Source organism: Myiozetetes cayanensis, unplaced genomic scaffold (genome assembly GCF_022539395.1).
Source record: "Myiozetetes cayanensis isolate MyiCay16 unplaced genomic scaffold, myiCay2020 scf3, whole genome shotgun sequence".
In the NCBI taxonomy this organism is placed as follows: Eukaryota; Metazoa; Chordata; class Aves; order Passeriformes; family Tyrannidae; genus Myiozetetes; species Myiozetetes cayanensis.
The window spans coordinates 60,015,230-60,041,593 of NW_026087521.1; the positions used below are offsets into that span (position 1 = coordinate 60,015,230).

At 43.4% G+C, this 26,364-nt stretch overlaps 1 protein-coding gene across 1 annotated transcript in view; it reads left to right on the top strand.

The window, feature by feature from the left end:
- DENND5B (DENN domain containing 5B) overlaps positions 1 to 25,277 on the top strand; it is a 113,527-nt gene extending 88,250 nt beyond the window's left edge. The window contains 13 exon segments of the mRNA XM_050323695.1: positions 3,127 to 3,258; positions 4,324 to 4,476; positions 5,007 to 5,085; positions 6,316 to 6,397; positions 11,355 to 11,483; positions 12,792 to 12,913; positions 15,047 to 15,192; positions 16,888 to 17,006; positions 18,088 to 18,275; positions 19,130 to 19,212; positions 19,358 to 19,484; positions 20,299 to 20,473; positions 21,284 to 25,277. Of these exon segments, the coding sequence (XP_050179652.1) occupies positions 3,127 to 3,258; positions 4,324 to 4,476; positions 5,007 to 5,085; positions 6,316 to 6,397; positions 11,355 to 11,483; positions 12,792 to 12,913; positions 15,047 to 15,192; positions 16,888 to 17,006; positions 18,088 to 18,275; positions 19,130 to 19,212; positions 19,358 to 19,484; positions 20,299 to 20,473; positions 21,284 to 21,467 (1,719 nt within the window). The 3' untranslated portion in view covers positions 21,468 to 25,277.
- The last annotated feature ends 1,087 nt before the right edge of the window (positions 25,278 to 26,364 follow it).

Sequence of the window (26,364 nt, forward strand, 5' to 3'; positions counted from 1 at the left end):
TTAGGAACAAGACAGCCCCATTGTCATCAGAAAAAAATGGCTTATTTGCTGGTTTAGACCCTGGTCGTGTTGCTGCATGCAGGCAGCAGAGCCCTGGTGCCTGCCTGAGTGCAGCTGCTGAGCTCTGGCCAGGGTGGAGGTCTCTGGAAAAGTCAAGTCCTTGAATAAATGTCAGTGCTGTAGAAGCGAATGAGGCAGGGTTCTTCAATTTTTTTTTTAAAGGAAGTTTTTTTTTCTTTCTCTTACGTAGATTCCTGACGTGAGTAAGCCTATTTGAAAGGTTTAAGACTCTGGGGCCTTTTTATGCCTAAAGCTTGGAAACTCCCATGCATCTTGTAAATGTCAGTCACATACATGCATTTCTTTCCCATCTTTTCAGTTCCTTGTCCTTCGTTAAATATTTTCTGCCACATTTTTCCATTGATGTCCTTGTGCTTCTTTTGTATGTCACTAGCAAAAACAAAGCACTCATGCTGTTTTGTGGTAAATCTTGCTGAATAACGTTGGCCAGTGTTGGAGTTTGCCTTCTGAAAGAACCTGAGCAGATGAGTGGACTCTTCAACTGTAGCTTCAAATGATGTTTCAGTGGAAACACAGCAAAACAGCACTTTTACGTATTTGTTGCTATTTTTGCTAACGTGGTTTTGCAAGTATATTTTAAACAATGCCTCGTTTGGTGATCTCAGCAGAGCCTTTTCAATACTTTGTCATGTATTTACGTTTTTCTTTTTTTGGCTGTGGATCATATGCATGCTTCTTTTGCTTTGTCTCCTCTTTCTTTCTGGCTGTTCTGCCATTGGGGCATCTGCCTCCTCTTAGCCATCGGAGGAGCTTTTGCTTCGTCAGAACTCAATGGCCTTCTGGGAGTGGGATCAGGGACCACCCCCTCCTGCACGGCCTCCTAAAAAATCCTTCTCTGAATGCTGCCTGGTATGTTTTAGTTTTTCTTGTTGAAAGCTGCTTCTGAGATGTTGCTAGCATGAGGAACCTTTGTCTTCACGGCGCCTCAAACCTCTCCCTTTCTTGTAGAGTAGGAGCACATCCCTATAGCGCTTGGAAGTGTGGTTATAATCAGAAAAGTAGCTGGAAATGAGCTTCCACTCCAGTTCCCTGGCAAACATAATGGCTCCAAGGCTGAAAGACAAGAATTTGTTTCACTTTTTTTTTTTTTTTTCCCCCCCATGTTACTCAGCTGGTGTCAAATCCAAAAATCATCACTTTCTGACTGCTGAATCATTGCATCCCACTGTGGAAGAGGGTGTGAATGCTGATGAACAGGCAAAGTGCAATCAACTGATTCTCTCAGCCCACCCTTGTTCTTCTCGTGAACTTACAAGAGCTAATACTACTTTATTTTTAATTTCAGTGTAATAACAAGATATACAATGAAAAAATAAGGCTATCCATGTTTTGTACTCTTCAGACTATAACCACACTTTGCATTTTATTTATCCCTTTACATTTAAAAAGAAATATTAGATTTCCTAGTTATGTATTGCCTTTATTACTTTTTTTCACTGGTTTTGCTGTTGATTTTTGCACTGAGTTGGATGGAAGTCACTTGTGAGATTGCTTGATGGGCAACACGCTTTCATCGTCTGTGACTTTTCATTTTTTATTCCCACCTGTAGTTTTTCAACTATTTTAAAATCCTTAACAGTATTGGTGAAACTGTAATCACCTAACTGAGCACTTCTGTTGAACACAGCTTTTCATAGCAGAACCCTACGTTCTTGTCTGACCTCTCGTTGGGGTGGCATTAAGTGGTTCTTGTCCAAATTTTGTGTTGGAAAAATCCAATTCTGTCAGAAAAAAACGTGAGCTATTTCAGTTATCTTCAATGTGTTTGGATTTTGCTTTTGCTTTTCCTGATCTAGTGGAAGGTGTCCATGCCCTGGCAGAAAGGTTGAAACTACCTGATCTTTAAGGTCTTTTCCAACCCAAACCATTCTGTGATTCTGTGATACAAATTTTCTGCCCAGACAGAAACGCTCCAAGGGTTCAGCAGCCATAGTGACCTCTCAGTTCCCCAGAAAACCCAGCCAGCAGCAGCACTAAATCCCTGGGGCAGATGTGATCCAGCCCTCTCTGGGAAAGAGTGATCATTGCCACATACCATCCCTGGAGGAGGCATTATTAACTGGATGAAAACACACTGTGGAAACAGAGAATTCCCACACCAGGCTCTGAGCACTGTGTTTCAAGACTTTTATTAGGCATCATTCTATTATCTTACTCTTCTTTAACAAAAACTTTATGAATAATGCTTGAACAACTGGCCATATTCTCAGCCTTGCTCAGCCCTCTCACTGATGTTGGGGTCAGAGGTAACTTGTTCATTTTTATTTTTTGTGTGGGTGTGTTTTTTGGCTTAACAAAATGAAAGCCAAACGGAAAAATACCCCACCCCTGAAGACAAGGCTGTGGAGCAGGAAAATTTAAAAGCCTTTTATTATAGCTTGGATCTTTCTTTAAAGAGTATGCTGATTTTTTTTGTCCATACTTCACAATTACCGCCCCATATAAAAACATGAATGATCCTTACTGTCAGTTTTGTTTAAAATGAGCTTCACTTGTAATCGAGAAGTTAATTGAGAATAAAGACAAGTCTCATTTTTCCCACATAAACTATCCAGATGAAAAGTAATGGATGAAATCTTTCTCCTGCACTACATGTATTTCTGCTTCTTGTAATTTAATTTCAGAGGATTTTTTTTTCTATTCATGTATAGTCTGCTCAAAAATTAGAAAATTTTTAATTTTTTTTTTTTTTAAGTGAGGCTCAGCAGTGGAAAGAAACTGTACTGGGTGGTTTGACTTTATTGCTGAAGGAAGGTGTTGCACTTTATGCGCTTGCTGTGCCTAACTTGATGCTGGTGGCTAACAGCACAGTTCACTGGCTAATGTTGACTGATTCTGTACCACACAGGAAAGTATCTTGCTTTTTCTGTTGTCAGAAGGGACCACTCCACTCCTCCAGCCTGACACCTAAACATCAGACAAATCAGGATTTTGTTCCTAGATTAACACTAGCTTGTTCCTTTCCACCAGAATTTGCTTGCCTAGGATTAGGGTGAGGAGAGTCCCTCTGACTTGTAATATCTGAAATGATTCTTTTATTTTTAGAAATACATGCAGGAAGCAAGGAGTTTAGGAAAAAACTTAAGGCAGCCCAAACTCTCAGACCTCTCTCCAGCTGTGATTGCACAAACCAACTGGAAGTTTGTGGAAGGGTTACTGAAGGAATGTCGCATGAAGGTAGGTTGTCCCCTGTGTGCTCCTTCCCCTTGATTACACTGAGCCTAAATAGCATCTGCAGATGGTGATCTGATTCCCAGCTGGAATGACAGTAGTCTGTTGGAATACCAGACTATCCACCAGCATGGATATCCCTTTAGTGTAACATTTACATTAGTATTACATATACACATTAGTGTATCAATTTAGTGTGACATTTTTTCAGCAGCTAGAAAAGAAAGGAATGTGTCCTCACTCTTCTATTTATGCAGTGGAAGTTGATGGAAAGAGTAAAGAGGACAGGAAGGAGAATCAGCATGATCAGACATCTCCAGGAGGATTTCCTTTAATTGTTCATATTTATGTGTAGCCTAAACAGAACGGGCTCGAGACCCTCAGTCAAAAGGGAAGAATTTCATCATGTGTGACTTGTGCATGCTGTTTATGCAGAGCAAATGAGGAATAGCAGTTTCTAATATTAAAGGAGCTTTTATAGACATGAAAGTATAACTTGTGTCTGTTGCAGTTGGTGTTATACTGCATTACCTGAGAGTTAAACTTTAATGGCTGTAACAAGGAGAAAACCAGAAAGTCAGTCAAACTGAAAATGTATCCATTGTTGTATTCTGTTTTGCTCTATACTCTGCTTGGTAATAGATCAGCAGTGTAGGAATAGGACAGTAGATAAAGGGTATAGAAATAGGACAGCTGGAACAGGCTTCCCAGGAAAGTGGTCACAGCAGCAGTTCAAAAAGAATTCCAGAAGTGTTTGGACAATGCTCTCAGGCACATGGTGTGATTCCTGGGGCTGTCCTGTGCAGGATCAGGAGTTGGGCTTTTGATGTTCCTCGTGGGTTCCTTGCAACTCAGGATATTCTGTGATTTGAAGTAATCATGCAAGCTTTTTTTAATACAATTATTCTTGTTAATTTACAAACCCTGTAAAGGTATTTAAACTTTCTCTGGTCAGGCTATTAGCAATGGTTTCTGTATTAAGCATGTTTAAGTGAACTCATCTATATTCTGTCCCTTGCTGGATAACATTCCTCTAAACCTTTGGGGATTTTTTTTTTTTTAATTGTATAGACTAAACGCATGTTGGTAGAGAAGATGGGCCATGAAGCAGTTGAGCTGGGACATGGAGAAGCCAACATAACAGGTCTAGAGGAAAATACATTGATTGCTAGTCTCTGTGATCTGCTAGAAAGGATCTGGAGCCATGGTCTGCAGGTCAAGCAGGTTGGTAGCTGGAAACTTGGGACTTTGTGTGTACACTACTCTAGCAAACACTGAATGCCATCACTGCCTTTTAAGCTGCTACTCAGTGGTGTCATTCCAGCATAAAGTGGGAGGTATCTTTGGGCTCAGAGTCTCTGGTTTATATCTTGCCAAGGTTGAGGAGTTTTGGGTGTTAGGGATTTTGGAGGGGGGAGGTTGGTTTGTTTGTTTTTTTTTTTTTTTTCTATTTGAGAGGTGCCTCTGGAAACTGCAGTGATGTTGTCAAGTACGTGTTTGGTTTCTTCTCTTTCAACCTTCACAAGGGAAACCCAGAGGGAGGACAAAGAAACAAGGTGGGTGGTGTGACTAATAGCTCAGTGGGATGGTCCTCTCCTTTTCCTAAGGTTTCATGATCCAAGAGAGAAGGATTCATTGTCATTACTGAATATTTTACCCATTTAAATGCCATTCCATTTTCTTGCCGTGTATATTGACCTCTTTTCTTTTGCCTGACTTTATTTAAAGCTGCATACTATGTATTCCATTTTCAGGGGAAATCTGCTCTGTGGTCCCATTTGCTTCAGTACCAAGAGAGAGAAGAGAAGCAGGAGCACAGTGCAGAGTCACCAGGTGAGTACTTGGCAATTGGCTCCATGAAGGGTCCATCACAGTGAATGAATTTGGGCACGGGAGGAACAGTGCAACCACGTGAAACCCATGCAGGATTTTCGGTGTATTTCTTTGCTAATATCACATCTACATTTTGAGACTTTTTGTCATCATTGTGAGGATGTCTTGCTGTCTGGACTAAATAGATTGAAATTGCTGGAGGCAAAGGAACGTAGCTACTGTCCTTGTCTGGAAATCACTTGGTGTATGTTCACTGCCTTCATTTCCTTTCAATCAGCATTGAGTGAGGTGTGATGAGCAGTGCTTCCACAAGAGATGATTTCTGTAGAAGCTGAAAGTGTGGAAGTGGGGAAAAGACAGCTGACATTTTTCTTTCAGTGAGCATAATCTGTCTCTCAGAAGCCAGTGTGAATAACTCCATATTCACTAAATCTTCATACTGGTGGATGGTACAGTTCAGGAACTGTGTAATTAATCTCTGTACATCAGTCTAGGTGCTCAGTTGAAGCTTTGGCTTGGCCCTTTACAATCACTAAATTACTTCTGTGCTGTGAGAGAGACTGGTTTTCTGATGACCTGGAGATCTCCCTGCCCTGGGACTGGCTGGGGTATTGCTGTGAAAGACTCTGAACTTTAGTGGGTCATCTTCCAAGGACTCTCCGATCCAAATCCTGCTGATGGGAACTTGTATGATCAGTCCTCAAAGATGCATTTATGGAAGAACTAGTCTTTCTCCTAAAAAGTCATGTTAATAAGCTTCAGTGAGTAATGCACTAAACAATCTGGCTGGCAGGCACAAATTCCTGAGAGCAAAATGTGTCACCAAAAAGCAGTTTGATCAGAGTAGCAGAGCACAGAAATGCGTGGCATTCTTAGCATTGAATATGTTACTGTAGCTTAATTTTATCGAGTTCTCAGTTGGGAGCTTTCCACAGAAACATCTCTTACTAATAAAGCTCATCGCTGTACAGATTTATGTTAATGTATTTCACATACAAAAAAAGGAAGCTAAATCTCTGAATTCAGTGCTGGATTAAGGAAGGAATAGGTAATGTATTCAGTATTTTTCATTTTGTCTGCTTTTATGTTTCCAGGATAGAGTTAATGATAAAGCACAGAAACACTACAGTTACCAGCCACTTATGATTGTTTTCAGCTGCATGTGACACAAACGCATTGCAGACTATTACTGTAGTGTTGTGTTAACTTCACGTGTTTTCTCCATTGTAGTTGCTCTTGGAACAGAAAGACGAAAGTCTGATACAGGAATTACTCTGCCTTCATTGAGGGTTTCCCTGATACAAGATATGAGGTACTCAATTTGTTTCCTAAAGCATTGATTGTGGGTTTAGCTGTGTAGCATAAGGTGAAGATCCTCACTGGCTTTGGGTCTACAAAGGCTAAGGAGAATTAAACCTTCTCTTCAGTCCACATTCAAATCTATGACATGTTGCCCTTCTATTTTGAAAAACCTTTTTTGTGTGTTCACTTGATCTATTTTATCCAAAAGGCAGTGAAAGCCACACACATTTTACTGTGATTTTTGTTTTCCTTGGGTGGGATTCTTCCAGCAGTAAAACCAACTTCTACAAATGACAGATATGTTGAATTCGCTGGTTCTTTGATTTTTTTCTTTTTGTTTGTTTCAAATTACTGACTGAGCAAGTACAGTTGATAGACAGAGCAAAGGGGCATAAAAACTTGCTCGCAATGCCTGAGCAAAGTTCTTTCTTCTCACCTAGCATTTTATGGCAAATAGTAATAAATAAACAAATTTAGAAATGTATTCAAATTTAGACTTTCAGTAAGTTTAAAGCTAGGATGTGAAGATAGGGCAGGTGCTGGGCAGGAGACCACAGCCTGGCTATGGAGACCTATTCAAGCAATGTTGGTTTGGAACCATAAGGTTTAGAGAATAAGAAGAGGTGGAGGCTGGTGTGACAGCACTAGGCAGAAGTTCTTCAGGGCATCTTCTTGATCAAGCCACTGCCAGGTCAGGCTACTTTTTTGACACTTGTTTTGCCGGGGTTAAGGATTGCAGTGGGCTGAATGTGCCATGAAGAGAGAGGAGAAGTAACGCGATAATGCTCATCTGTTAAAGAGCTGCTAACAATCGCTGGCACTTTAATGTGTGAGACAACGTGAGTACTTCTGGTAATACCATGTCCTCCTCCCACATAAAAACATGGCAAAAATAAGATTAATTGTAGTTAGCTCACAAAACCACGATTACAGCAATGTGATTTGTACTATGTGTATTGATACAGATATATTTACTGATGTGAGATCACACAGATTAGTCAGACTTTTCTGACAGATAATTACTGTACTTCCCACCTACAGTGTACAACCTTTTTGTTTGATGCTACATAGTGTGAGTCTTGTGCTCTGACTTTGAAGAATATGACATGTCACGTAAGGCTAAAACAACACACAAAGGTGGGAGAGAGAATATATGCAGTGTAATTAGGAGTATGGTGCCAAGAGGTCATTTTGAACATGTGTCTGCCATTTTAGCATCCCTCTCATGGGATGTGGCAGCTATCTACTTAATTCAGTCCTGCAAGGCTGACAGGCATGTCGAGGGTCAGTCTGAGGAAAGGATGAAGGAGGATCTGGAGCGGAAACTCCCGTGCTGGGAGGGGATTGCTGACAGAGGAGGCTGTGTGTGCTCACTGCTGCGTGCAGGGGTTCTGTCTTCCACATACTTCCACTGGAGTAATGAAAGCCCGGCACAGATCTGGGCTCTCTTGCTTGGATCACAAAATTCTTTCTGCTGCTCTGCAGAGAAAAAGTACAGAAGCAGAACATTACCTTTTGTAATATCTTGGGTATTTGTGATGGTGCACAAACATTTCTGGCCATGGAAAATGCCGGGCAGATGGTGAGTTGAATTTGTCATCTGTAATCTCGTGGCATACTTTCTCCTGCTTGGAGGGAATGCCACTTAATATTTGTTTGCACACACAGATTCAGGCTGAAGTTAGAAGGATGGGTAATTGTTAAATTGCTGGGTTTGCAGTGCTAACAACTAATGGCTAGAGGATTAAGCATTGCCTTAAGCATGGCTTGTTTTTGATGGCTCATGCAAGGTTATGTAAACAACTTAAAAAGCAGGGCTGAGTCACAGTCATGCTCTGAGTGTGCCATGAGCCTGTGCTACAGGTAAAGTGGTGTGTCCTCAGCCTCCCCTGCAAAGCCAGGCATCTTAGATGTGGTAAGGAAGATGCTCGAGGTGTTTATTTTGGCTTTGTGCATGGAATCTTGGCACAAGCGTGTTTGGGAGTATGCCCTTCAGCTTCTCCCCTGGCGAGGATCTGCAGCGTCTCTCCCACCCCTCTTCTAGCTCCCCATCAGACTCCTGCTGCAACCTGCTTCCAGCATGGCCTCAGCCCTCAGGCACATTGCTGCACGTCCAACCCAACCAGTCAACACCAAGGCAACTCCCCAAAACCTTTGGTCCAGCTGGGCTCATGTTTTTGATCCTTTCCCTTCGGGCATGTTCCTCCTTGCCATCGTGCTTGCTTTCGTGCCCGTGTTGTGCCTCCCCTCCTGCGGGGAACTTGCAAGTGGAGGATGTGAGCTGGGAACTGGGCCCACAGCAGTGATGCCTTATCTGCTGTGGTCAAAAAGAAGGCTTAGCCAAGACCTGCTGCCTACCTGGGATGAGCTAGTGTGGCTCGTTGCTGGTGGTGCTGGAATGGGAAGTGTGCACACCCTCCTCAGGAGCGTGGCAGCTCTGAGCTGTTGTAACCTTTTCTGTCAGCACAGCTGTTTACAGAGGGTATGTCCTGCCATACCCCAGGCTTACATTAGACAGGGTAAATAGATTTTTTGTTATTACTGATGGGATTAAAAGCAAGTCCCAGCCAAGGGAGTTGCTTTGAAATGGCCGTTCAGTGCTCTGACAAGAAGGGTTTGCTGTGCAGTGTTGAGCACATAGTGCTTATGCTTAGGTCACTGATAAAAATAGAACTGTTCTGACTCTCACAGCTGAGAGCAAAATAAATTTGGGTTCCTGAATGCTGTGTTCTGTTACACTCTGCTTTTTCTAACACCAAGACTGATTAGTGGATGCTTTTAATGGCTCTGGCAAGCTGCATGGTTGCAGATCCTTATTTTTCCCAAATGCAGAATTAATGCTAATCTAGTCTGAGCCAGAAACAGGTAATGAAGAGGCACAGAGCATGCATGGAATAAGGTTGAGTCCATCTGTACTTGAATCGTCTCACAGCGAAATAACATATTCTGCTCACTGTTTCATATTAGATGTAATTCAAGCTGAGCACTCTGGGGAAGGGGAGGGAGGGAGATGATAGTCCGTGCTTTGATCTTCCCATCTCAAAAGACTTGCAATGTCTGAGAAGAGTGTCTCAACACGATGTAGTTGAGTGTAATAGGCATCCAGTTTCTCAAGGACTCTGGATCAGCTGTCCAGCTGTCTGGGTTGGAAGGTGTGACACTGGCTGCCACATCCTGAGCCAGGGATTTTCAGTGCCAGGAGCAAGGCTCTGGGCAGGAATTCAGATGGTAGGCATCGCTGCTGACAAAGGGAGGCTGCTGAGCTTGATTATAAAGGGCAAGGATGTGTGTGTGAGTGTAATGTGCCCTCCTGCGTTTGCTTTACAGCTCACCAAGAATTAGAACTTATCTGGTCCATCACAAAACTACCCATGTGTGTGTTAGGAAACAGGAGGAAGCTTCCTTTAAACAAAATAGGATTTTTTTTTTTCTTTTCTTTTTTTTTTTCTTTTTTTAAGAGGTTTTATGTAACCTAGGTTTTGCCACTACCATCACTCCTGCTGATGGTGGTTCAGATGTGTACATACAGCACTGAGCTGTATGATGCAGACACCTCAGCTTGGATTGTGAAGATAGACCTGTATTTTGAGAACTGGGGCAGCCTGATGGAGAGCAGTGCAGCTGGACTGTGTCTGGTATCCACTTCATTTGTGCAGACTGAACTTGTACTTCTGGACAGCACTAAGTTGTATTTGCAAATTTGCCCCCAAGGTCCGGGGCCTGTCACGTTAGAGGCTCTATAAACAGGAGAGTACTTTTCTCAAATAATGCAGGATCTAAATATAACATAAAGCACACGCTTGGGTGTAACAGATGGGGGAAAGCAGGAGACAGTGAGACTATAGTAGTCAATGTAAAAAGCATCAGTCACAGCATGACTCTGTTGGATTTCCTTTGGAGTAAATATTGCCTAGCACTCAGCAGTGCATGGAGGGCTGTCAAGGAAGATGCAGGAGTTGGACGGGAAATCGCAGCAGAGATCAGTTCAGACTTCAGCTGACGGTACTTGGAGCCTGCCACAGAGATTTGGAGGGCTGAATCACCTGTGCACTTAACGTGCAAACTGCATGAAAATGAAGAAATTGCAGCCTTTTCTTTCTCCTGCTGGAAACTGTTACTTATTTTTCTTGTTGTTTATTTAACCAAGTGGGGGGTTTTTGGAAGCAGCTTGGCCTTGCCATGGCCGCTCTCTTCCTCTTCTAAAACTCCCTGGGCTCTGAAACTAGAGTTTTCTGGCATTCTCCAAACTGAAATGTGGGAAGTTTAAAAAAAAAAAAAAAAAAGAAAAGAAAAGCAAAACCATAGAAGAAAGTCCCTGTGAAACAGTTCTGCTTTCCTAGAGATGAAGCATGGGGAAGGCTGTTCAAATTACCTCTTACACAAGGGCCTCTTATATCTCTGAAAATGTGATTCTGCTTGCAGCTTCCTGTTGCTGTTTTTGCCCCAACAGTCCTCCTTTTCTTAGATTTCCCATTGCTGCTGCCCTCAAGGGGTTTGTAAGAGCCTTCAAAGTAGACTGTGGTTTGGAGATGCTCTGAGGATACATGTTTGTCATCTGTCCTCCCAAATGCACCCTTTTGATTTAGCAGCTTGAGGGGGCAACTGTGATATAACTGGGTCTCACGAGGTGGCCGCTTTTTTTATGTGTTAGCAGTGTCCAAGAGGGCATCTACTCCCAGCAGTGCAGGGATGAGCCGATTTACCCCTCCTTAGCTTGGCCAAGCAAACACAGAGCATCTGGTTTGGGCTGTAGTGCATTGGGAAAAGCTGCCCCAAGTCCTCATGCCAGCCTGGGGCTGCCAGGGATCTCAGTGCCACAGTGAGGGGTTCTGGGGAGTCCTGCTGGGGGTCCCTGTAGAACTGATGTCAGAAGACATCTTCCAGTTCAGCTGCAGCATCACACAGGATGTTGCCATTTGCAGAATTTTGATGATTCATCTATTTATTTTCTTTCCCACACATTTCAGGCATGTTCAGAATATGAGTGAGATAAAGACTGATGTGGGGCGAGCCCGAGCCTGGATAAGGCTTTCTCTGGAGAAGAAGCTTTTATCTCAGCACCTGAAGCAGCTGCTTTCCAACCAGGCACTTGCAAAGTAAGATGGCTCCTGTTCTCCGTGCTTCGCTTTCATGTCTGCCTTAGCAATGTCTCAAGGTGCTGCTGCTTGTGGCACAGCCACACACCTTGTTTGGGTACTGTGGTTTCCAGCTAGAAGTGACTGAAGGTCAGAGGGTAGCTGCGGGAGGAGGTACTGCCCACCCAGCAGAGCAGAAGTCTGCTCATCTGCATGGAAAACCCATCACAATTTTCAGGAAGGAGGCATTAGGTCGTGGTCGGATCAGTGCATTGATCCAAGCCACATCACAGCCCTACACTCACCGTGTCTTGTGCAAATGAAGCAGCAGGGAAAGGAACGCCCCATCTCGCAGCAGCCCTGCCTTAGGCTGACTCAAGCCAAGCACAGGTCTCCATCCTCACTGTCCATGAGCTGGGTCAGAAGCCAGACCTCCAAGCCTGCTCTCCCAGCTTTGCCTCCTTTTACAAGCACAGGCACTTAAGAATCGCCTGTGTAGATGTCCCCTGACTTCAATTTCTCAAAAATTTAGTAAAAAACCCCCAAACTTTAGGAAAAGTAAACATCCTAGCTGTTGCAGGTAGTTCTGGCTCTGTCATGAGTTACATGCATGATTTATGCCAAAAGCTACCAAATACTCTGCTAGCGGGAAGAAAGAGGAGTAACCGGAGGCACTCACCTCTTGGAAGTTCAACTAAAGGCACGGTGGCAGACAAGTCTTTTCCTGAAGTTTCATCTCCATCTACCTACCTCAGCAGTTCTTCTGGAGTCTGTTCCCTTCAGACTACAGGCCTTGTCACAAGCTCTGTGCTGTCTCAGAGCAGGGCCAGTTTAATTCCTGGTGTGCCTTTGCACTGCTCAGGGCAATTGGTGATGTACACTTGGGTCCCTGAACCGAGAGAGTGGTGGGAGGACCCCAGGTGCTGCTTGGTGCCTTGGGCTGAGTTTCCTCTGTCACAGTATGGAGGAGAAGATTAGACAAGACGATTCTACAGTGGGGGATGTATGGGGAAGAAATGGGGTTGCTGTTACGTTGGTCCAGGTGTGCTGCTGTGAGTAGTGTTGGTTCATATCTGTGCCCTGCAGCAAACCCAAAACCGAGATGAACTCTGTAGCTGTGGGAGTGTGGAGTTGGGAGTGACCTGTGACACAGACGTATAGGGCACTTACACACCCTCTCTTTCTAGCAGCTTGTGTTGGTGGGGAATCACACCTGCCATTAGGATCCACTCTTCATTTGATATTTTTGAGATTCAAACACGTTTTAAGACACGTGGTGCTTTTTTCAACAACAGCAACAAAAAAATGCAATGTCTTTGTTTCCACCAGGAAACTTTACAAGCGTTACGCTTTCCTGCGCTGCGAGGAGGAACGGGAACAGTTTCTGTATCACCTGCTCTCGCTCAACGCTGTGGATTACTTCTGCTTCACAAGCGTCTTCACCACAATCAGTGAGTTGGAGAATCGATTTTTTTCCCCCTGAATAAAAACTAGTTGCTGTCACAGTTTGTAAGAGATGGTGTTGCTGGTGCCTGAGTAGCTGAGCCCTTATCTGGAAACCTTGGTTGTTGCTGCGGGGCTCACGGGTGCTGGGTGTTGCTCTGGGAAACCAACTGGAGGGGCAAGGTTGTATGGGAGAGCTCTGGATAAGAGCATTGCACAAAGGAGAGTAATCAGCAGAGTGCTGCTTTCTGTATAGTTGCTTTCATCTTCCCTCCCAGACAAGTCCTCTACATCCGACTGCTTCTTTCTGGTCTTGCGTGCACCCTAACAACCTGCTCTCCTCAGACTGAGGAGGAGATGGAAGATTGGAGGGTGAAGTACAAGGGACTTTGTGCTCCACTGTATATTTTAAATCTTTTTGTCTGTCCTTAAATGCCCTCTCTCATCCTCTCTTTTAAGGAGGAGAGCAGAAATTGGATTGATATCTGAAAAGAATCTTTGGTCTCTCCAACACTGGAGAAAGTGGAAAAGGCAGGATCCTATGAGATGACCTAATTATTTAAATTCACTTGGGCAGTTCTTAGTCTTTATTTCCCTGCCTGTTCAGAGTGAAGTGAAGCAAGTTTTACATGGCTGTCAAAGCAGGCACTCATTCTACTTTTTCTCCTCTTAAAGCAAGAAATCCCCTCAGAACTAACACACCGCAAAGAGACTTATTCATCCTTGATTACCTTATTTCTGCGGGGCATCCGGCTTGACAGCTCTTCCCTGCAGGACAAGTGCTTGGAATTTGAGAGTATTTTTTTGGGTGCAGTATCATTGGATGGCACACAAAAGTAAAAAAGGTTGGCTTAGCTTCCCCAGTCAAAAAGGCAGCTTGTGGAACATAAGGAGAGAGAAAATCTTGCAGTGCTAGAGGTGCAGTATCAGGAGTCAAACCCAAATTGGGGTGGGTGGCAGTCCTTGTTTTAAGCATATATAGGTGGTACAGATTTAAAAGCAAAAGAATAAGAATAATAAATGGGGGGATATCCACAGATACACATCATACTTGAGACTTTGGCCATGCCAGCATTTCTTACTGCAGCCTTTCAGTACTTAAAGGGGGCCTGTAAGAAAGATGGGGACAAACATTTTATAATTTATCATTAGTCTGGAGAAGGGGAGGCTCAGGGGAGACCTCAGCACTCTCTACAACTACCTGAGAGGAGGTGTAGCCGAGTGGGGGTCGGTCTCTTCTCCCAGGAACCAGCAGTAAGACAAGAGGGCACGGACTTAAGCTCTGTCAGGGGAGGTTTAGGTTGGATATTAGAAAGAAATTCTTTACAGAGAGGGTAATCAGGCATTGGAATGGCCTGCCCAGGGAAGTGGTGGATTCTCCGTCCCTGGAGGTTTTTAAGATGAGACTGGATGTGGCACTTAGTACCATAATCTAGTAATCATGGTGGTAGTGGGGCAAGGGTTGGACTTGATGATCTCATAGGACCTTTCCAACCCAGCTGATTCTATGATTTATCTGTTGCAATAGGACAAGGGGTAATGGTTTTAAATTAAAGGAGGGTCAGTTTAGATTAGCAATAAGAAAGAAGTTGTTTACCTTGAGGGTGTGAAACCTTGGCACAGGTTGCCCAGGGAAGTTGTGGATGCCCCATTCCAACCTTGCCCCACTCAAGATCAGGCTGGACAGGGCTCTGAGCAAACTGATCTATCTGAAGAAGTCCCTACTCACTGCAGAGGGTTGGACCAAATGGCCTGTAAAGGTGCCTTCCGAACCAGACTGTTCAATGATTCTGACATTCCTTTCCCTCGTATCCTGCCGTGTACCCCCTCCTCCTTCCCAGATCCTACGGCGGGAGGGTTGGTCCGTCCCCTGGGCAGGCTCCGGAGCGGTCCCTGCGCTGCCCCCGCTCTGCGGGCTGTGCCGCGGGGCTGCAGCACCACCGTGCGGCACCGCCGCCCCCTCCGAGCGCAGGGGACCAGGGGTTCTCCTTGTTTGCTTGCCGAGACAGGGGACAAGAACTTACCTTCAAGGGGAAGGGGTGCGTTCTTTGCTCCAGAAATTGCGTTTACTGTAAGAGGAAAAAAATTAAAAAATCAAGACTAACGTACATTCCCCCCCGCCTTCCCCACCCTGTTCTCAGTGATCCCTTACAGGTCAGTGATAATTCCCATCAAAAAACTGAGCAATGCAATAACCACATCAAACCCGTGGATATGTGTGTCAGGAGAACTAGGAGATACTGGCGTAATGCAGATTCCCAAAAATCACCTAGAAATGACGTTTGAGGTGAGTACATGCTCTTCACGTTCTACTTTTCGATTTGAGACATGCTTCCAAATGAACATTAATTTGGTCAGGGGTTATTAAGAGCAGAGCGTTTCAGATTCTGTCCCAGTTTTTACATTCAGTTCTTGTACGTTCAAATATGTGCAAGAAAGTAGTGCTGCCTGCCCCTCCTGTGTGAGATGGTTTCCTGTGAGCACATACCACTTTTAGCCACAGGCTTCACTGCTGTCCCTGTCCCAGCCCAGGACTCCTCACCTAGCCAGTCGGTTTCCACATCTCATTCCCTTCCATGCCTCCTTGCCTATTTTTCCCTTTCACCCTTCATTTCCAACTCCTCATCTGCCTTCCAAGTTTCTTTTTCCTTCTTTCAGTCCGTCTTTCCACTTACCACTACCCAGGTCCCGTTCTGCATCTGGCTAGTTCCAGATTTCTTCTCCTGCTCCAGCTCCTTGCCCAGCTTTACTGCTCTCCTTCCAACCAGCCAGTCTAACCCCTGAACTCTTCAACAGCCTCAGGTGCTGCCCCCCTGGAAAACCCAAGAGCTGCCATCCCCACCGGGTTCTCTGCTCTGAGCTTGCTGGGGTTTTCTCTTTAGGTTTGGTTTCCCGGCGTTCCCCTCTGCTTTCCTGCCCATCAATTCCAGGTTGGCTCGGTGCCACACCAGAGCAGCTGCTAGCAGGAATTGCAGGGAAAGCCCCATCAAGCTCCTGCAGCTCCCCCCGGGCTGTACCATATCCATTAAGGAGTGATTTTATATGAAAATCTGCTGCTAAAATTAAGGTTGCATTCACTGAGCATATGCAGACTGACCTTCAGCAACAATAGCAAAAGGAGCCTATTGCCAAATATAGGTAGATTTTGACACAGGGAGAATATTTTTGAGATAAATGCCTGCTTCTCATTCAATTACTACCATTTTGCAGAAAAGATCTCCAGGTTTCTAACAAGCAAAATGATGTATTTCTAAGGACCATATAATGCTGTTCTGGATTATTATACGTTTTTCTGAAACTTTCCTAAAATATCAACTTGGGTAGCCACCCACTATGGAAGATGTCAGCCCAAGCTGCTTGTTTGGCAGTATTAGAAGCAATGAAAACCAAGGTCTTGCAAGGGAAGTGTTTAGGTGATGTTAACAGATGTTGCTTCCTACAGTTACATAGAGCAGTGGAATTCACAGCCCCTTGTTCACCTTTTTCTGTGACTTTATGATGCTAAGTCTCATGTTAGTGATTTTTTTTTTTTGTTTGGCCCCAAATAAGCATATCAATCTCTGAAAATAATAAAGGATCTAGGGACTGCTTCATAGTGTAGAGTGAGTCAACTGAAGGTCAGTATGCTCTAAATGCATTTTTGAAAAGCTGTTTTTATTGAAGATCTATTTCTTCTACAAAAGCGCGCCTTTTATCATCTTAGCTCAGAAATTTGTAATTAATACTTCTCAGAAATATTGAGTGCTCACAACGAAGAATATAATCTCTTCACAATCTTTTAATAGTTTTGTTTCTTTGCTCCTGTGTTAAAATAATTATGCTGCTTTTCAAAATGCTCTGCGTGTTTGGTTGAAAATACTTGCTCTATAAATCAAAGGAAACTGAATAAAGGCATATATTTTGAGACCATATGTGTGCATGTAGTGGGGGTGTGTGTTGTCTGTTGTTTTTTAAATTAAGTAAAAACTGTTACTCATTTCAGTGCCAGAACTTAGGGAAGCTGACGACCGTTCAGATTGGCCATGACAACTCAGGGCTGCTGGCCAAGTGGCTGGTTGATTGTGTCATGGTCAGGAATGAAATAACAGGACACACGTACAAGTAAGCAACAAGTTTTAATTTTTCTTTGTCTGAAATTCTTACGTGTTGAATTTAAAGAAATCCAGAAGGCATTCACCTTCTCCTTAGTTGGTGAAACACTGCGGGCTGATTTGGGCCCCCGATAGGGTTGGGTTGGTCTCCCCCACCCCCGGTTCTCTCATTTCAGAAGGCCTAGCTGAAGTCAGATAATCTGATAAATATTAAATGAGAGTTGAATGTAGGGTTGTCTTTGCATCTTTCCGAGACAGGACAGACAGTATAGATACTTTTGAAGTGATTCATATGTTTGTGTCTAATAATTAAATCTCTTGATTTAAAGTAATGTGGTAATATTGTGCACAAATTAACTCTTTAAACCCCAAGAGCTGGAATCAGAGTTCATGGCAATTCTTTGGTTTCTTTTTCTTTTAAGAAAATAAAAGGTTTTGATGATTTCTTAATCTTCTATTGAGTACGTACCTGTGTTGAAAAAATGTCCCAACTCATCATTGGTTTTACAAAACATCTGGCTAAGCAGGCTTAATTCTATTAAATGTGAACTTGGAAAACTAGAATGCAGAGGGGTGAGCTCCAGAGCTCAGACTTGGTCACAGTGTACAGGGGAAAGTAGGAGAAAATGGGTTACAGGGACTGGGGGTGTGGAAATGTGCATGGATTTCATTAGGACTGTGTATGGAGTCCAAGAGTACAGCAATAAAATGTGAGGTGAGTTTTGAGTATAAGGAGATGTCACAGCTTCATCTGGGTGGGAACTCTCTGTGGGGATTTAGTTGTTAATCATAACAGTGTTTTTAAAGGCTGAATATCAGTTGTAGTTGCAAGTGAAAAATAACTCGTCAGAAAACAAGATGTGGACTGTGAAATATGTGTATAACCCAAGCTTTGCATATTGCCTTTCCTGAGGATGATCAGTTGTGGTGCAGAGAATGCTGCCTGGAGGGTCCTGGTCTGAGAAGTTTCAGGGTACCGAGTACTCCCTGCCTGTTATCAGTGGTTTTTGGATGCAAGCTGTCCCTCTAGCTTTGAGATCAAGCTGCACTACCTGTGTGTCTGACCTGTGCTTGTCCTGGGTGTGTGGCAGGTTTCCCTGTGGGCGATGGCTGGGAAAAGGTGTCGACGATGGCAGTTTGGAACGGATACTCATTGGAGAGCTGGTGTCCTCCACGTCTGACGAGGAGCTGGGAAAGCAGTGCCGGACCCCACCCCAGCAGAAATCTCCTACTGTGGCTCGGCGACTGAGCATCACTTCCCTCACAGGCAGGAACACCAGTAAGTCCTTTCCTTTCTCCCCAGGGCCTTAGAGAAGGGGGCAGCAACTGCTGAGAAGAAAAATCTCCTGTGAACAGGAGAGGTCGTCCTGAAGCAAGGCTTGGTGCAGGGGAACAGCTGCAAGCTGACGACTTTTTCCTGCCCCAGTTTGTGTTTGCTCTGTGACGCATGTGTTGCCTCTTTCAGTGTCCCCATTTGACAGTTGAGGGATAATAATCTCTTTCTTTGGAGCATGGAGATGTGAGATGAGGGAGGAGGAGGCAGCAGAATTTGCAGTAGCTGATGCTACTCAGCTTCCCAGCTCGCTTTGTAGTCAGTGGGAAGTTCTCTCTGAAGGGCAGTTCAGAGCTTGATGTGGATGCTGTGAACTGCCTTCTGGAGGAGCACATCTCCAGGGGGACTTTAGGGGACATCAGCTTCACATCCCTAAAATTAACTTTTATGAGTAACTGCACCTGGCTACAACAGGACATGGGACTGTAAAGGTCATGCAAGGCTTTCTCTGCTAAAGCATAGTGTAGATCCTGCTCATACATCTGTCCAGCTCCTGTAAAATTAGAGGACATGACTGCTGAAATGTCAAGCAAGGAAAGTAACACGGCATTTAAAAACCACCACTTCAGTTATCACTCTCGAGGAGAAAAGACAACGCAGGAAGAATCGCGTCTCGTCAGTATCACCTGGGGAGTCTTTCTGCTGTGCCTTCTGCAACCGGACTTGTCTATCTCGCATTGGCCTTTTTAGCCATCAGCGCGCTTGTAGCAAGCGTGGGTAGAGCCCTTTCAAATCTTCGTTCGCGAAGCCTAGCCATGATGATGATGACTTCAGTTAGTATGCTCTCCATCATTTCACAGAGCCTAACGCGGGACAGATCCAAGAGGGAATCGGGGAAGCCGTGAACAATATTGTGAAACACTTTCACAAGCCAGAGAAAGAGGTAATTCCTGCTTTTCATTACTTGCCTGCATATTTTTATAAACAGAAACTGAACTCAAGTACCAGTAGATGTATTACCTTTAGATTTGAAGTTTCTGGCGTGCAAACGAGGCAAGTTGTATTTACCAACTCTCCCTTTCCCACAGAGAGGGAGCCTTACCATTCTCTTGTGTGGAGAAAACGGTCTGGTTGCAGCACTGGAGCAGGTCTTCCACCATGGGTTCAAATCAGCTCGCATTTTTCATAAGAACGTCTTCATCTGGGATTTCATAGGTAAGCTGCTAGGTGATTTGGAGGCAGAAGGGAAGGAAAGATTAGGGCAAAATGACTGCTCACGCACCCTGACCTCAGATTCTCATCATCTATGATGCCATTTTTCCTGCCAAGCACCTGCTCCAGGTTGCTAAAAGTCAATAAGAAACCAGATGGAAGATGAGAAATATTAAAGTCTGTGTAAGGGAAGAGTGTGAGCCTGTACAGAAATCTAAGAGTACTTCAGATTCTTTTTTCATTTATTTGTAGATGAATGTTCAGACAGCTGCTTTTCTACCCAGAAAGAAGTTAGGCTGGAGGTCGGGGTAGAGTAGCAATTGATGTTCAGAGCAGATCTGGGAAAGGGCAGGGAATGAAAGGTTTAGATTTCAAGTTGTTCTTGATAAGTCTCCTAATCCCTGTGCTGGCCTTCTGGTGATGCTTAGCCTGTAGGCCTGTGATGCAGCAATTTAAGGTGTACCTACTCCTTTGAAACGAGCTCACAGGCTGAAATACCCAGCCTGAGGTTCAGTGCTTACTCAGAAAAAGTGAAAAATCAAAGCTGATGGTATCGCTTACAGTGAAACCCTTGATAGGTGCTCTGGAGCAGCTCCTTGATGTTACCTGACTGTATTAGACACCAGCCAGTCTGACCACTGCTGTGTCATTGCAGAGGTGGAGATGACCATCTACCTGTGGTCTTTGGAGCGAGGAATCCATATATAAACTGTGCAAGAGCTCTCAGCAGGTTGTTCTTTTAAGGACTCCCTTGTGTAATCCTGTGTCATAATGAAGTACTTCCGCTCACCGAGTTCTGATTTTCTCCCTTCCACAGAGAAAGCTGTTGCTTATTTTGAAACCAGTGATCAGATTGGAGACAACGAGGAGGCCCTTTTGCTTCAGAGGTCTTCATGCAAAACCTTCTGTCATTATGTGAATGCCATCAATACAGCTCCAAGGAACATTGGAAAGGATGGCAAATTCCAAATCCTGGTTTGCCTGGGGACGAGGTACCTGACTGCGCTGCATTATCTGTGTCCTCTTGAAGTAGACTAGAATAACTGATGTTATTACCTGTAGTTTTCCTTTTTAAGACATGCCTATTTTAGGCAGCTTTAATACTATGTGAAAAATTGGAGCAAAGAAGCAATAATGATACATGGCTAGTGTCTAAACTGCTAAACATGTTTTGAGCTTTTTTATAACTGTTAGCTTGACAGTCATATATATGAAATCTGCCTTGAAACGCTGTTTTTGATGAAGTACTGATTTGGGGAGTGCAGAGTTCCTTTTCAGGAGCTGGTGAATTTCTAAATCCTCATTGAATCACCTGTGAAAATGGGTTGTCTGTTATAATTTTGACAAAACTATTCTAGATGAACCTTTCTTTCCTAATAGGATGTTTTCTTTCTTGCAGTTGGGGGGGGGGGGGCAGTTGTATTTTGGAGGGTGGAAGTTGGTATGTCTAGAAACAGGTACCATTTTTGTCTTGTCTGACTGGATACTCGGAAAGCCAGTTGGGAAAACAGTCTGTTGGATTTTGTCTGAGTTTTACTTTACTTGTTCCTGATCTGAAAATGCTGCTGAATTCTTAAAAATGTGCAGTTTTGCTGATGCCTTTCCCTTTTTGTTTCTACACTATGTAGTATTTTACTAACAAAATCGAGAGTTGTAATTACACAGGAAACATTTGTGTGCAAACAACACGCGCCACTCACAAAGAGGGAGTGCGCGTTTTGGGTTGTGTTCTCGGAGAGGAATTTCAGTTTTGAGATCCGTTGTACTTGGTGCTAAAATATTTCCTTTCATCCCCTTTTCAGGGACCACTTGCTCTCCCAGTGGATCCCATTACTGGCAGAGTGCCCGCCCATTACAAGGATGTATGAGGAGAATGCTCTCCTACGGGACCGCATGACTGTCAACTCCCTTATCCGAGTGCTACAGACGTTGCAAGATTTCAACATCATCCTAGAAGGATCACTCATCAAAGGAGTGGATGTTTAGCATGGCTTTGCTGAGAACTTCATTATTCCTTTCCCAAGCAAGCAAACCACATTTGGAGACCTGTCAGGACTTGAAGACGATGGTAGTGCACCACTGTAAGGCAAAGCTGCCGGTTGAAGCGGAATTGGGAAGCCCGGTTTGTGCCCGGTGGGGACTGTCCTCTAAAGCTGCAGAAAGCTAAGATGCAGTATTGTAGTTTATTTGAAACAGAAATTTAGTACAAAAATAGAGTATTTTCATGTGTTTAGATGTGTGTAAATATGCTATCTTCTTTAAGAAATTATATTACTCTAAGAAATTTTTCTTAGACTGAATGTTCTTGTTCTGACTATGAGTAGGTTAAACCCGGGGGAAGGACTTGGGGGAGGGAAGGACCAAGGTGGGAAGGGATGCCGCTACTTGCTTGCGAGGAAGAAGCCAATCAGTGTGTAAATACAGTGCAAACTCACCAGGGCTTTTTTCAGGTATTGCAAATTAATACAGCAAATATCCTTATGTAGCCATTGTGATTGTGTCACTCTTGGAAATGTTGTAAGCATATGCTGGTTTACCCTACTGAACATGGTCTCTCTTAGTTTTTTGTTTGTTTGAAGACTCACCTTTCCGTGCACGGAAGTTGTGAGCCGTCATTTTTTTTTTTCTGTAAGTTCTTTTGTGTCACTTCTGTTGATCTCCAAAAGGGGAAACACGTGTTGGAATGCTTAAACACTGGAGAGGAGGACTGCTGTCAGCCTCAGAACCTGAGAGTATGAGACACCTGTTTAAGCAGTGCTGCTGCAGCCTGATATAGGCTTGTTTGACTCACTCAGTGTGTCCCTTCTCTGTCTGCACATTCTGATGATTCCTCCTCACCCTTGGCCAGTTTATGTTGTGGATGACCTTTTTTTTTTTGTTTCCCCACATTGAGGAATTTGGTTTATACCAAATTCTTGCTGTACTTGAGAAGAACCATTGCTGTAGAGCCACAAACACCAATGTTGCTGTGCTTCTGAACTCTATCAGCTGGCTTTGAAATGCTGACAGATTATAAGTCTTCCTTTATCCTGCAGAATGAGTGTTCCTAAGGGAGTACAGGATCTTTGATTACCTTTTTTTTTTTTTTTTTTTAATTTAAATTATCCAGCTACAAAAAGAAAAGGATTTAAGTAAAAGGAGGAAAAAAATGAATCTCACTTTGGTATTTTGAGGCTTCTCTCCTACACTTTTTTCCAGTTAATGTGTTACTAATATGGAGCATATATATAGATACAGCTCCTAATGAGGAACTGGGAGCAACTGAAATCCTGTATGCTACAAATTTAACAAGAGATTATATAAAAATTATCTTGTGAACACCACGCAGCAAATATGGAGTGTATTTTCCATTCTCGTGGATGGGAGTTGGAAGGATCTGAGGACACAGTTCGATTACCTGGTTTTAGGTTTTGGAGGTTAGTTTGAATATGTAGGTGTTTGTTTCCATTTGTTTATTCCCTATGATCTTGGGTGTTTTGTCAGTGGATTTCTTGGGAAAGACAGTCTCAGTCAGCTGTGGCTTGGGAAAGGCCCCTGACTGGCACTGTAGGTGTGTTGCCTTGCACTGGGTTCTCACGTGGCATTAGAAAGGACTTGGGAATGGTGGACAGTAGCAGGTCTTGGCACAGTGTGCAGGTTGTGGAAAGAAGGATGAGAGATAAGGAAAAGGAAAGAGGACGAGAATTGAGGTTTGCTTTCTCATCTACCTTTTGTCAAGCTTCTCTACTTTCCTGTGGTCCTCCTGCTGTCCAGTTCTTAAAGCAGCACTCACTTTAGTGTCAAAACTTCACATCGTATTCCCAGCCAGAAGAAAACTCTTCCTGTGACTTTGTTTCATTAGAAGACAGAGTTTTATGTTACAGAAGGTTTTTTTTATTTCTAAGAAAGAATTAAAATAACACTGTCGAGGAGTCTTCAACTTTAATGAGGGTTCCAGGATTTCATAACCGTTCTTTCCTCCTGGGCTTGTGCTTCCTTAAACTGACTAAGTTCATCCCAAGTACTGTAGGCAGCACTGCCATGTCCCTGCTGTGGGTGTGAGTAACATAAAGCCTGTGAATGGTGTCATGAGTTAGTAGCCAGAACCCACGGCCATGTGACATCTCTCTTACATTTCTAGAAATGTGAAATTTGGGGTGTTAAGGTTTTCTGTGTGACCAGGCAAGTCCGCTTAAAGTCAGCAGACGATGCATGACAAACCTTCAGCAGCAATTGAAAAAGCATCCCTAGTACTTAACTCCATCAATGAATTATACATTTAGCACCAGAAACCATGTGGCAGCATTATTTGGTAATGACTGCTTAGGATGTTTTGATTTCTATTACAGCTCAGGCCTTTTATGTCTAATGACTGCTATACAGGATTTTTTCACGCCCAACCCAGTCTGAGTGACTTTCATTTTACTGAAATAACCACCTCTTTAGTCCTTGGATTTCTTCACATCATCATCTGCATTTACCAGCTGGATGCTTCCCAAAAGTACACTGCTGCATACTTCTCCAAAGGCTATATATGACTTAAGCAGTCATAACATTCATCTGACGTGACAAGGGTTAAGCACAAGCAGGATAAAGTAGAAATGTGGGCACCTCTAAAGGTCATTCACCTAAATGAATAATCCACACAAAGAGAAAAAGGCAATAACTACATGAAGTCTTTCTTAAGTTAGAAGAAGTCAAAAGCTGAGAATTTTAAAAATTCAAATCAGGGCCTTTCCCCCTTTCAAACTACATTAAGAAACCTTTGAGCACTTAACACAACTTCACGTCAGCTTTTTCAGCAAGTCTCGACTTGTTTGGTTTTGTCAGGTTTCACATCATATTAATAATAATACAATAAAAATTATGTATGTCTCATATTTCCTTGTAGGCAATAAACCACCCTAAGATATGTTGAAAGGGGCACAGCTGAGTGCCTCAGATTCCTAGAAGACTAGTTCTTTGACAACCTTGGGAGTACAGTTCTTCATAATGAATTCTTATTCTACCATGTATGATTAATTTTTTTTAGTGGACTACTTTTGTTAATTGGAAACTGTGAGTTTTTTTCTGTAAGGTTTACAGAAATCGTTCTACCCACGGTGAGAAACCCATTGGGATTCTTCTAAGCTAACACAGTTTTTACTTCAGTGTTAAAGCACCTTCTTTGGTTGAGAAAGGGAATCTTGGAAAAGACCAAAGCTCTCTGGTATCTGCTTTTTTTAAAAAGAAAAAAACAAAAAAATTCCTATCCAGTGCCCGTCTGCAGATGTCTGAGTTTGCATAGTCTCGTTGTACTAACACCCAGCGTGGTAGCTTGAGGGAGTCAGAGAATCAAATGCCTCACTATGTACAAAATATGTATTTATAATTCTCTGAAATAAACGAAATCGTACTGTTTAGTGAAAAATCTGCTCATGTTTATTCCAAGTTGGTTTGTGTAATTAGATATCATTGTTCAAAAATGTGGGTTTTAGGATAGTTGCGCAACAGCATATTTGGGAAAATTCCTTCTTTCAATCAAATGAAGGTGCGCATCTTAAGGGGAAATATTGTGTGTTACACTTGAAATGTACAAATGTGCCCTGTATAGCTTAAAACGATCCTTAAATGTCTCCATTAAGTATATTTTGTCTTTACATTACTACTAACTGAAATGAGAACTGGATTATTTTCAAGACGACATCAGTAAAAGTATTGTTATATCAAGCACTTTAACATACATACCACAAACCGACATGGGTTTTTCAGGTTTTGGAGTACATTGAAATACAGCTTTTCATGCTATGTCCTTTACAAATAAAACTGTGAGAATAATGGTTGGTGTCGCTTTCTCCTTGCAGAGGAACCAAGAGATTCAGAAGAGCTGACCTGAACCCGGAGGGCATGTTTCCTAGAAGGAGTGAGTCCAACAAAGTGATTCAGCTGATAGTGACTCCCGGTAGTGGGAACTTGCTGGAGCAAAGTGGGGGAGAGGGAAGTCTAAGGGCCTGCTCTCAAAACCTGTCCTTCTGCCTCCCCTGACACAAAGTGGAGGCAGAGACTGTGCTTAGCCTGAGCAGCTCCTAGGTAGAAAGCAGACTTAGGTGGAAAGAGTGGCTGATAAAAGGGAAGAAATGGGATCCCAGTGAAGCTGAGTGCTTACCAGGGTGGCATTTGCCAGGCACCCTGAGTTGTTTTGCCCCTTAATATCTGGAACAGTGGGGAGAAGGAGGGTAGGATCCTGTTGCCAGCGAAGTGGGAAGTGTGGGAAACAAAAGTGTTGGAAGCAAAATGGGAACTGTAGCCAAGGATATCTTTCCTCTCTTGATGTGAGCTGCTCTGGTAATTTGAAATGTTGGAATGAAACTTGTGCCCTCCAGTCTGTTGGTGTGTTGTGTGAGAAGGGTTGATGGACAAGAGAGAGATGGATGCCTGCAACAAAAAGATAGCGAAATGCCCTGCTTCTCCAAGTTGGGCTGGATTTTCAGAAATTTCCCCCCTGTCCCTCCCAGCTCTAGATCTGGTGGAATTTGCAAAAATAAAATTTTTGAAAACTTGATAGTTGAAATGCAGACCCCTGCGTGTATTTGTGCGTGGTGTGTGTGAGGTGGGGCATGTCTCTTCACTCATGTTGACTCAGTTTTGAAAAGGCAGAGAATCTCAGGAGAGGACTGAAAGTCTCGGAGCTTAGGACCATATTTGTGGAAATCTTGAAATATATTGTTTGATTATGCTGATGTTTATCAACACTGTTGCAGCAAAATCACAGGATCCCATAAATGTGGATAAAATCCATAGGGCTGCTTGTTGTCAAATATCAGTGGGAGGAGTGGCCGTACTTAATACTGCACCTGCTTACTAAATGCATTAGGCTTATGTATGTAAGTTAGAGATGGTGAGATCTGAGATCTGAAAGGCAGCA